Below are 12659 nucleotides of genomic sequence, written 5' to 3' on the forward strand. Positions count from 1 at the left end.
CGGTGTGTGCATTATGTAGTACTTGGTATAAGCTATGATTGTGATCTCTTGTAGATTATGAAGTTAACTGTTACTATGATAGTATTGATGCGATCTATTCCCCCTTTCATAGCCTGACGGTGACAGTGTGCATGCTATGTTAGTACTCGGTATAATTGCAATGGTCTATTATGCACTCTAAGGTTACTTAAATATGAACACTGAATGTTGTGGAACTTGTTAACTCTGGCTTGAGGGAGCTCTTGTAGCCCTACGCAATGAATGGTGTTTGTCATCCAACAAGAGAGTGTAGAGAAAGTAGTATTTGTTTATTCAGTTATGTGATCAATGTTGAGAGTGTCCACTAGTGAAAGTATGATCCCTAGGCCTTGTTTCCAAGCACTGAAACTCCGTTTATTTACTGTTCTGTTGCATGTTTACTCGCTGCCATCTTTATTTCAGATTGCTATTACCACTCATATTCATCCATATCACTTGCATCTTACTATCTCTTCGTCGAACTAGTGCACCTATACATCTGACAAGTGTATTAGGTGTATTGGGGACACAAGAGACTTCTTGTATCGTAATTGCAGGGTTGCTTGAGAGGGATATCTCTGACCTCTACCTCCCTGAGTTCGATAAACCTTGGGTGATTCACTTAAGGGGAACTTGCTGCTGTTCTACAAACCTCTGCTCTTGGAGGCCCAACACTGTCTACAGGAATAGAAGCGTGCGTAGACATCAGTGTGGGAGGACGATGTCGTCTGGCTCACTGCCATGGTTGGCAGAGCACACCGTCGCACTGCCACCACCGCCACCAATGTGGGCACAACATGGGCCATGGACACCGCCCATGCTCGTTGAACCCGTCGAGAATGAGGAAGATGAGTAGGTACCGTCGTCGACGCCCGCATGGAGGCAGAAGTAGTTATTCTTTTCTTTTATTTAATTTCTATGTAAGTTATGTTGGAATGACTGGATTTTTTTAAAATTTTGCGTGCTTTTAGTTTTCATTTGTATTTAATTTGGCCTTGGCCAACGGGCCAAAATGACCATCTTAGACCAAATGGATTTGGTCGCTGCGGCGTTGGTCTAGTAGGCCAAACCGTGGCCTAAATTCTATCCGCAACTCAACCAAAGGAATAAAATTGGACAAAAAGATCGATGTTTTAGTTCGAGTCGCTGGAGATTCCTCAGTAGCTTGCCTTATGCTTCGCCCCCAACTCGAAATAACCCGGAACTGCAGTGGCACATAAAACAATCGGAAATGCATGGAGACAATGCGCTAGCAGTACCAAATCGTCCGGCAGCCAAGTATCAATCCATATCGAACTTGTGTTTGGCACCTCGCCTAACAATGTTTTGTTTTTCTTGGAGAACGATGTTCTTGAGATATTTATGGACGTAGAGAGCTGAAATGTCTACTACCTCCATCCCAAGACTTAAGGCTTAATTTTTTCAGAAAGATAAATAAAGTAAAGTTTGACCAAACTTTTAGAAGAATTTATAAATAAATATGATATTTTGTAGGTATCATATGAAAATACATTTCATTATCTATCTAATGATATTGATTTTGTACTTTTCATGTTAATGGTTTTTTGATAAAAATTTAGTCAAACTTAACCTAGTTTGACTTTCTAAAAAAAATATAGATCTTAAGCCTTGGGATGGAAATAGTACTTAACGATTAGAGAATTCAGAATAATCCTGTTCTTCTCCCGGCTAGCACAGACGACAAACTTAATTGGAACGTGAATAATTATTTCGAGAATATTTTCGTACTCATCCTCTGCAGAAGAAACGCTTCAAAATACCGTTTCAAACGCTGATATCAAATCATGTAATTAATCGCCGATAGCGATCAAACACGCGATCTGACCGGATCTTCCCTCTGGCCGGGAGCACGCACGGCCAAGTCAATGAATTTAGGAGCGTGCGTAATGAGCAGCAACTGTCATGTTACGGTTACTTTCACACAGCTGTTGATATTTCCTTTAATTTTTTGCGGTTACAGAGCCGTTGAGTTGAGCCCTGCACGTACGTTTTGCCTGGTAGCGAGTAGCAGCAACGGAGCGATGGCTGGCGGTCGCCGTGCGGCCGTGTCCGTCGAATAGATGTGGGTCAGCAGTCAGCACGTACGTGCCCGATCGATTTATTTCGGCCCGGAGCGGATATAGTGGTGTCATCGTCGGTCGACGGCCGTTCTGTTCCGGCGACGTTGCAAGACGGCCACGGATGGGACCCGTGCATGTACGATAATCGATAAACGCTGAATGGATTACACTAAGGGTTTGTTCGGTTCTGAAATTAGGAGGAATGGAACGGGATGGTTCCGCACCCAGTACCCATTCTCGTGTTCGGTTGGGTAGAAGGAACGGAACCAACTAGTTCTTTAGAATAGAATATACCGCGTAGATGCGGAATGTAGATGCGGAATGCACTCGTCCGGCCGATTTGGCAGAATGCGGAGGAACGAGACACTAACCACCGAGCAGATGAAAAGAAAAATGGAAAAAATCACGTTAACCACATAGTACGGTCAGCACGCGTGGTAGCGCACGCCCACGGCGGCGGCCCAGCATAGCCAGTGACGGCGGCGCACGCCCGCGGCGGCGACCAGCACGGCCAGGGGCATCGACGGCGGCGTACGTTCACGATGGCGGCCAAGCATGCGCGGCGGCGAGGACAGCCAGCACGCGCGGCAGCGGCCCAGCACGGCCATCGGCGGCGGCGCACGCCCCGCGATGGCGGCCCGGCACGGCTAGCGGCATCGGCCCAGCACGCGCGGTGATACGCGTACAACACGCGTCCGTTGGGAACCCCAAGAGGAAGGTGTGATGCGTACAGCGGCAAGTTTTCCCTCAGTATGAAACCAAGGTTTATCGAACCAGTAGGAGCCAAGAAGCACGTTGAAGGTTGATGACGGCGGGATGTAGTGCGGCGCAACACCAGAGATTCCGGCGCCAACGTGAAACCTGCACAACACAACCAAAGTACTTTGCCCCAACGAAACAGTGAGGTTGTCAATCTCACCGGCTTGCTGTAACAAAGGATTAGATGTATAGTGTGGATGATGATTGTTTGCAGAAAACAGTAGAACAGTATTGCAGTAGATTGTATTTCAGTATAGAGAATTGAATCGGGGTCCACAGTTCACTAGAGGTGTCTCTCCCATAAGATAAACAGCATGTTGGGTGAACAAATTACAGTTGGGCAATTGACAAATAAAGAGGGCATGACCATGCACATACATATTATGATGAGTATTGTGAGATTTAATTGGGCATTACGATAAAGTACATAGACCGCTATCCAGCATGCATCTATGCCTAAAAAGTCCACCTTCAGGTTATCATCCGAACCCCCTCCAGTATTAAGTTGCTAACAACAGACAATTGCATTAAGTATTGCGCGTAATGTAATCAGTGACTATATCCTCGAACATAGCACTAATGTTTTATCCCTAGTGGCACCAGCACATCCATAATCTTAGAGATTTCTGTCACTTCCCCAGATTCACGGAGACATGAACCCACTATCGAGCATAAATACTCCCTCTTGGAGTTACAAGCATCTACTTGGCCAGAGCATCTACGAGTAACGGAGAGCATGCAAGATCATAAACAACACATAGACATAACTTTGATAATCAACATAACAAGTATTCTCTATTCATCGGATCCCAACAAACGCAACATATAGAATTACAGATAGATGATCTTGATCATGTTAGGCAGCTCACAAGATCCGACAATGAAGCACAATGGGGAGAAGACAACCATCTACCTACTGCTATGGACCCATAGTCCAGGGGTAGACTACTCACTCATCACTCCGGAGGCGACCATGGCGGCGTAGAGTCCTCCGGGAGATGATTCCCCTCTCCGGCAGGGTGCCGGAGGCGATCTCCTGAATCCCCCGAGATGGGATTGGCGACGGCGTCTCTGGAAGGTTTTCCGTATCGTGGCTCTCGCATCGGGGGTTTCGCGACGGAGGCTTTAAGTAGGCGGAAGGGCAGGTCAGGAGGCGGCACGAGGGGCCCACACCACAGGGCCGCGCGGCCAAGGGGGGGGGGGGCGCCGCCCTAGGGTGTGGCCACCTCGTGGCCCCACTTCGTCTCCTCTTCGGTCTTCTGGAAGCTTCGTGGCAAAATAGGACCCTGGGCGTTGATTTCGTCCAATTCCGAGAATATTTCGTTACTAGGATTTCTGAAACCAAAAACAGAAAAACAGAATCGGCACTTCGGCATCTTGTTAATAGGTTAGTTCCAGAAAATGCACGAATATGACATAAAGTGTGCATAAAACATGTAGATATCATCAATAATGTGGCATGGAACATAAGAAATTATCGATACGTCGGAGACGTATCAGCATCCCCAAGCTTAGTTCTGCTCGTCCCGAGCAGGTAAAACGATAACAAAGATAATTTCTGGAGTGACATGCCATCATAACCTTGATCATACTATTTGTAAAGCATATGTAGTGAATGCAGCGATCAAAACAATGTATTTGACATGAGTAAACAAGTGAATCATATAGCAAAGACTTTTCATGAATAGTACTTCAAGACAAGCATCAATAAGTCTTGCATAAGAGTTAACTCATAAAGCAATAATTCATAGTAAAAGCATTGAAGCAACACAAAGGAAGATTAAGTTTCAGCGGTTGCTTTCAACTTGTAACATGTATATCTCATGGATATTGTCAACATAGAGTAATATAATAAGTGTAATATGCAAGTATGTATGAATCAATGCACAGTTCACACAAGTGTTTGCTTCTTGAGGTGGAGAGAAATAGGTGAACTGACTCAACAATGAAAGTAAAAGAATGGTCCTCCATAGAGGAAAAGCATCGATTGCTATATTTGTGCTAGAGCTTTGATTTTGAAAACATGAAACAATTTTGTCAACGGTAGTAATAAAGCATATGTATCATGTAAATTATATCTTACAAGTTGCAAGCCTCATGCATAGTATACTAATAGTGCCCGCACCTTGTCCTAATTAGCTTGGACTACCGGATCATCACAATGCACATGTTTTAACCAAGTGTCACAAAGGGGTACCTCTATGCCGCCTGTACAAAGGTCTAAGGAGAAAGCTCGCATTGGATTTCTCGCTATTGATTATTCTCAACTTAGACATCCATACCGGGACAACATAGACAACAGATAATGGACTCCTCTTTTATGCATAAGCATGTAAGAACAATTAATAATTTTCTCATATGAGATTGAGGATATATGTCCAAAACTGAAACTTCCACCATGGATCATGGCTTTAGTTATTGGCCCAATGTTCTTCTCTAACAATATGCATGCTTAACCATAAGGTGGTAGATCTCTCTTACTTCAGACAAGACGAACATGCATAGCAACTCACATAAAATTCAACAAAGTGTAGTTGATGGCGCCCCCAGTGAACATGGTTATCGCACAACAAGCAACTTAATAAGAGATAAAGTGCATAAGTACATATTCAATACCACAATAGTTTTTAAGCTATTTGTCCCATGAGCTATATATTGCAAAGGTGAATGATGGAATTTTAAAGGTAGCACTCAAGCAATTTACTTTGGAATGGCAGAAAATACCATGTAGTAGGTAGGTATGGTGGACACAAATGGCATAGTGGTTGGCTCAAGGATTTTGGATGTATGAGAGGTGTTCCCTCTCGATACAAGGTTTAGGCTAGCAAGGCTTATTTGAAACAAACACAAGGATGAACCGGTGCAGCAAAACTCACATAAAAGACATATTGTAAACATTATAAGAATCTACACCGTCTTCCTTGTTGTTCAAACTCAATGCTAGAAATTATCTAGACCTTAGAGAAACCAAATATGCAAACCAAATTTTAGCATGCTCCATGTATTTCTTCATTAATGGGTGCAAAGTATATGATGCAAAAGCTTAAACATGAGCACAACAATTGCCAAGTATCACATTACCCAAGACATTATAGCAATTTACTACATGTATCATTTTCCAATTCCAACCATATAACAATTTAACGAAGAAGAAACTTCGCCATGAATACTATGAGTAAAGCCTAAGGACATACTTGTCCATGTGCTACAGCGGAGCGTGTCTCTCTCCCATAAAGTGAATGCTAGGATCCATTTTATTCAAACAAAACAAAAAACAAAAACAAACCGACGCTCCAAGAAAAGCACATAAGATGTGATGGAATAAAAATATAGTTTCAGGGGAGGAACCTGATAATGTTGTCGATGAAGAAGGGGATGCCTTGGGCATCCCCAAGCTTAGACGCTTGAGTCCTCTTGATATATGCAGGGGTGAACCACTGGGGCATCCCCAAGCTTAGAGCTTTCACTCTCCTTGATCATGTTGTATCATCTCCCTCTCTTGATCCTTGAAAACTTCCTCCACACCAAACTTAGAACAACTCATTAGAGGGTTAGTGACAATAAAATTAACATGTTCAGAGGTGACACAATCATTCTTAACACTTCTGGACATTGCATAAAGCTACTGGACATTAATGGATCAAAAAAATTCATCCAACATAGCAAAAGAGGCAATGCGAAATAAAAGGCAGAATCTGTCAAAACAGAACAGTTCGTATTGACGAATTTTATCGAGGCACCAGACTTGCTCAAATGAAAATGCTCAAATTGAATGAAAGTTGCGTACATATCTGAGGATCACTCACGTAAATTGGCATAATTTTGTGAGTTACCTACAGAGAAAACAGCCCAGATTCGTGACAGCAAAGAAATCTGTTTCTGCGCAGTAATCCAAATCTAGTATGAACTTTACTATCAACGACTTTACTTGGCACAACAAAACACTAAACTAAGATAAGGAGAGGTTGCTACAGTAGTAAACAACTTCCAAGACTCAAAATAAAAACAAAGTACTGTAATAAAAACATGGTTTGTCTCCCATAAGCGCTTTTCTTTAACGCCTTTCAGCTAGGCGCAGAAAGTGTATATCAAGTATTATCAGAGGGTGGTGCATCGTTATTATGAGCTCCCCCATCCGTAGTGGCTCTAAGGGCTTTGTCAATTTTAGGACTATAATAATACTTCTTTGGTTTAGGCACTTTAGAGACATACATAAACTTTTGCTCCTTACCCACATAAGCTTTCTCCTTATATTTAAGAGAAGAAAATGTTGAACCCAAGGTTCCCATAGCTTTTTCAAGTTCGTCAATCCTATTGCTTTGATCGTCATGGACACCACAAGTTCCTAGGACACTAATTCTTTCATCAATTCCTCCTAAGGATTTATCAAGTTCATCAGTTTTATCAAGTAACATTTCCAATTTAGCTTCAATACTTGGAAAATTTTTCTCTAAGGTTTCCAATTTTTTCATAACATCTTCAAGAGAGATTTCAGTTTTAACTTCATCAACAGGGGGTATTCCAAATAGACTCTCAATAATGCAGCTAGCTTCTAATGCAGGAGTACTTAGGAAGTTACCTTTCGCGAGACTATCAAGAACATACCTATTCCAGCTAGAGATACCAACATAAAAATTCCTGAGTAAGATAGTGGTGCAGTGTTTCTTAATGCACCTATTATGGGCATCACTAATTCTATACCAAGCATCTCTTAAACATTCTCCCCCTCGTTGCTTAAACGTACGAACTTCAACTTCAGGATTACTCATTTTAGCAGTAGTGAATAAAACAAACTAGATAAAGTAAATGCAAGTAACTAATTTTTTTATGTGTTTTTGATATAGCAAACAAGATAGCAAATAAAGTAAAACTAGCAACTAATTTTTTTGTATTTTGATTTAGTGCAGCAAACAAAGTAGTAAATAAAACTAAGCAAGACAAAAACAAAGTAAAGAGATTGGGATGTGGAGACTCCCCTTGTAGCGTGTCTTGATCTCCCCGGCAACGGCGCCAGAAAAAGAGCTTGATACGCGCACAACACGCGTCCGTTGGGAACCCCAAGAGGAAGGTGTGATACGTACAGCGGCAAATTTTCCCTCAGTATGAAACCAAGGTTTATCGAACCAGTAGGAGCCAAGAAGCACGTTGAAGGTTGATGGCGGCGGGATGTAGTGCGGCGCAACACCAGGGATTCCGGCGCCAACGTGGAACCTGCACAACACAACCAAAGTACTTTGCCCCAACGAAACAGTGAGGTTGCCAATCTCACCGGCTTGCTGTAACAAAGGATTAGATGTATAGTGTGGATGATGATTGTTTGCAGAAAACAGTAGAACAGTATTGCAGTAGATTGTATTTCAGTATAGAGAATTGGACCGGGGTCCACAGTTCACTAGAGGTGTCTCTCCCATAAGATAAACAGCATGTTGGGTGAACAAATTAGAGCATCTCCAGTCGGGTCCCCCAAACCGTCCCCCAAAGGGATTTGGGGCGCGCCGGACAAAAAAAGCGTTCCAGCCGCGTCCCCCAAAGCCCATTTTTGTCCGGCGCGGCCCCATATGGTGTCCGGCGCCCCGAGCCCGTCCCCGTCCCACAGGGGACGCTCCGGGGACGCCGGACACAACGAAATGAGAGGCGAGGAGGCGCGGGGCCGACGCGTCAGCGGCACAGGGAAAATTCGTCTCACACTCCCGCCAAATCCCGCCGCTCCCGCCAAATCGCGCCTATACCGCCGCGCACAGGCCTCCCAAAACACATCCCACCGCCGATTCATTTCTCCTATCCCGCCGATTTCTTTCTCCCTCCCGCCGTCCACCCGCCGCCGCTACCCTCTCCCCATTCCATGGCGCCGCCGACAGCCCCCAAAAAGATGGCGAAGAAAGCGGCCAAGAAGCCGCCGGGCAATGCGACGATAGGGGCGAAAGCGCCGTTCGCGAAGCCGCGGAAGGCGCCGGCTGCGAAGAAGAAGCCTGAAGGAATGACCGACGATGAATGGCAGCAAGATTGCCTGCGCCGGAAGCTATCGACGGCGGAGCGGAAAGGACGGAGGGCGGTGGAGCTGGAGAAGAAGGCTCAGGCGGCGCGCCAAAGACCAAGACGTAATGGCCGGGTGTATCGCAGCCACCAACGCGAGCCCATGGAGTACGTCCATGCCGGTGTACGTTCCCGGAGTGATCTCTCCGTCGCAAGCCGCCTTCTACAACGACGGCCCCTCCGCCACTCCCGGGTGCGTGACGCCTAACTTGTCGCCGCACTACCAGGATGCGCTGCCGCACGGCGGCTTCAACCCCAACAACCTCTACTCCCCGGCGTACGAGCAGCGCGAGCCAGGCCCCGGTCCGGACGGCGACCCTTTCACCGGCCGCAGGGGTCCGCTCGAATACGACGGCGCCGGTGCTGAGGAGGACGACGGGGTTGAGGAGGACGACGAGGAAGAGGAGGGGGTGGAGGACGACGAGGAGGACGACGATGAGGACGAAGAGGGCGGCGACGAAGAGGACGACGAGGGTGCCGGTGACGATGATCTCGTGGAGGTAGACGCGGACGGCGTGAGGACGAAGAAGAAGAAGAAGAAGGCGTCGGGCACACGAGGCCCGAAGTGGACGCCTCTGGAAGATCTTTGCCTGTGCGAGTCGTGGGCGACGGTGAGCCATGACTCCATCATCGGCGCCAACCAAAAAGGCGGGAAGTATTGGGCGAGGATCAAGACCGAGTTCGATGAGCGCAAGCTCATCAACAGCGACTACCAGAAAGTGACAATGAAGAGGAGCCAAAAGGCAATGTCGACGCGATGGGCCATCATCCAGGCGTCGGTGAACTCCTTCCATGGGTACCATCAGGACTTAGAGACCAGAGGCGACAGCGGCGCCGACGTCGCCCAACTGGTACGACTGTTTCTTCCATAATCCGTAGCGCCCACATTGTGTTCGATGAAATGACTCTGCTTCCTTTGGTTAGTTTGATCGGGCCATGGAAATGTACGCCAAGAACTCGGAAGGTCACAAGCCGTTCGCGCTGATGCATTGCTATGGCAAGCTCAAAGTGAATGAGAAATGGAGGCTGACGCGCCTGTCGCTGTCCAAGGGGAAGGACGCCATTGATCTGGACGCGCCGCTGGCAACTTCGACAGGGCGTCCTACTGGCAACAAGGCTGCCAAGGCCGCCTTGGCCGACGCTGCGTCGTCTGAGAAGACGCAGGCGTCGATCACGAGATGCCTCGCCGACGTCTCCTCGACCTTTATCTCCCGCGACAAGAAGGCCGACCAAAGGTGGGCCGAGCTGCTCAAGAGGCAAGAGGAGAAGCTGGAGCTCAAGAAACGCAGGGACGACATGTCCCTGCTGAGAACGTCGACAGAGGGAATGTCTCCCCGGACGCGAGCGGCGCACAACTTCTTCAAAGGCCAGATCCTCGACGAGATCGAAGCCAAAATGGCGGCGGCGGACGCGGCGGCCCTGGCAGCGGCATCGGCATCGGCGGCAGCAGCAGCGCAGCAAGAGCAGGCTGACGCGTCTTCTACTGCTACACCTGCGTCGGCCTCCGCGTCGGCGACGGAGCAGACGCACCATGCACAGGAACAGGCAGATCGCGACGAGGTCGTCGTGCTCGACGGGCCTGCGTCGACTCAGGACACGACGCCGTCGACCAACCCCTTCTTCTAATATGATCGCGCGCCCAGTACTTTGATCGATCGCCGCTACTCTGATCGCGACGAATCGGCAGGAACGATCTCTTTTGAATGCATCTATTTGAATTTCTGATTGGGGCCGGCGTTTGGGGGACGCGGCTGGGGAGCGACGTCCCCCAAACGCGGCACGAACAAAACATGTCCCCCAAACGCTCGATCCGGCGCCCTTTGGGGGACGGTTTGGGGGACGCGACTGGAGATGCTCTTACAGTTGGGCAATTGACAAATAAAGAGGGCATGACCATGCACATACATATTATGATGAGTATTGTGAGATTTAATTGGGCATTACGACAAAGTACATAGACCGCTATGCAGCATGCATCTATGCCTAAAAAGTCCACCTTCAGGTTATCATCTGAACCCCCTCCAGTATTAAGTTGCTAACAACAGACAATTGCATTAAGTATTGCGCGTAATGTAATCAGTGACTATATCCTCGAACATAGCACTAATGTTTTATCCCTAGTGGCAACAGCACATCCATAATCTTAGAGATTTCTGTCACTTCCCCAGATTCACGGAGACATGAACCCACTATCAAGCATAAATACTCCCTCTTGGAGTTACAAGCATCTACTTGGCCAGAGCATCTACGAGTAACGGAGAGCATGCAAGATCATAAACAACACATAGACATAACTTTGATAATCAACATAACAAGTATTCTCTATTCATCGGATCCCAACAAACGCAACATATAGAATTACAGATAGATGATCTTGATCATGTTAGGCAGCTCACAAGATCCGATAATGAAGCACAATGGGGAGAAGACAACCATCTAGCTACTGCTATGGACCCATAGTCCAGGGGTAGACTACTCACTCGTCACTCCGGAGGCGACCATGGCGGCGTAGAGTCCTCCGGGAGATGATTTCCCTCTCCGGCAGGGTGCCGGAGGCGATCTCCTGAATCCCCCGAGATGGGATTGGCGGCGGCGGCGTCTCTGCAAGGTTTTCCGTATCGTGGCTCTCGGTACTGGGGGTTTCGCGACGGAGGCTTTAAGTAGGCGGAAGGGCAGGTCAGGAGGCGGCACGAGGGGCCCACACCACAGGGCCGCGCGGCCAAGGGGGGGGGGGTCGCCGCCCTAGGGTGTGGCCACCTCGTGGCCCCACTTCGTCTCCTCTTCGGTCTTCTGGAAGCTTCGTGGCAAAATAGGACCCTGGGCGTTGATTTCGTCCAATTCCGAGAATATTTCGTTACTAGGATTTCTGAAACCAAAAACAGCAGAAAATAGCAACTGGCACTTCGGCATCTTGTTAATAGGTTAGTTCCAGAAAATGCACGAATATGACATAAAGTGTGCATAAAACATGTAGATATCATCAATAATGTGGCATGGAACATAAGAAATTATCGATACGTCGGAGACGTATCACGCGGCGGCGCACGCCCGCGGCGGCGGCCAGCGGCATCGGCCAAGCACGCCCGCGATGGCGGCCCAGCACGCGCGGTGGCGGCGCACGCCCGCGACGGCGGCCAGCACGGCCAGCAGCATCGGCCAAACACGCCCGTGGCGGCGCACGCCCGCATGCAACGATTTTAATTTTGATTTAGACAAAAAAAATCATGTTTAGGCTTGTGTAGATTTTAATTTGGACAAAAAATCATGCTTAACTGGTTTTGTTCCACTGTGTGATTCTAGAACCGAACATAAAACAGAATCATTCAGTTCCTCGACTTTTTCTGAACCGAACATGGGGTCGGAACCATCCCATGACATTGGAATGGAACCATTCCATTCCGTTCCCTCTGATTCTAGAACCGAACACACCCTAACACTGTTGGCTCCCATGGTTATCGACAAGGAACAAGGCATTTGTCTCAAATGATTTGGGACACCCATAACGTTTAATTTGCGTTGCTTTCTTGGGGAGATATTTAGCATAATTTTGTCGGGCACACCCTGTTTAAAGACAATCGTAATTGGTGAGCGGTCGACCACTATAGCAATCCTTGTCGAACAACACTTCGCCTGCACGAACTCTAAGCAGTGTCCACATAGCATATTGCCTCATCTTTCCTATCGGTCCCACTAGAATGTTTCGCTTGGTGGGGGAGGGGGAGGGGGCGTTGTTCTTCCCTCCATCCCCTTTTCATGATGCCGGACGTA

The 12659-nt window shown here is 47.4% G+C and overlaps 1 protein-coding gene across 1 annotated transcript; it reads left to right on the forward strand.

The window, feature by feature from the left end:
- The first annotated feature begins 8989 nt into the window (after nt 1-8989).
- Nucleotides 8990-10663, forward strand: LOC139830893 (uncharacterized). Its single transcript, XM_071819662.1, has 2 exons — nt 8990-9742; nt 9816-10663. Exons 1-2 carry the CDS (start codon nt 9008-9010, stop codon nt 10515-10517), a joined length of 1437 nt encoding a protein of 478 aa, XP_071675763.1. The 5' UTR covers nt 8990-9007; the 3' UTR covers nt 10518-10663.
- The last annotated feature ends 1996 nt before the right edge of the window (nt 10664-12659 follow it).

Source organism: Lolium perenne, chromosome 4, assembly GCF_019359855.2.
Source record: "Lolium perenne isolate Kyuss_39 chromosome 4, Kyuss_2.0, whole genome shotgun sequence".
In the NCBI taxonomy this organism is placed as follows: domain Eukaryota; kingdom Viridiplantae; phylum Streptophyta; class Magnoliopsida; order Poales; family Poaceae; genus Lolium; species Lolium perenne.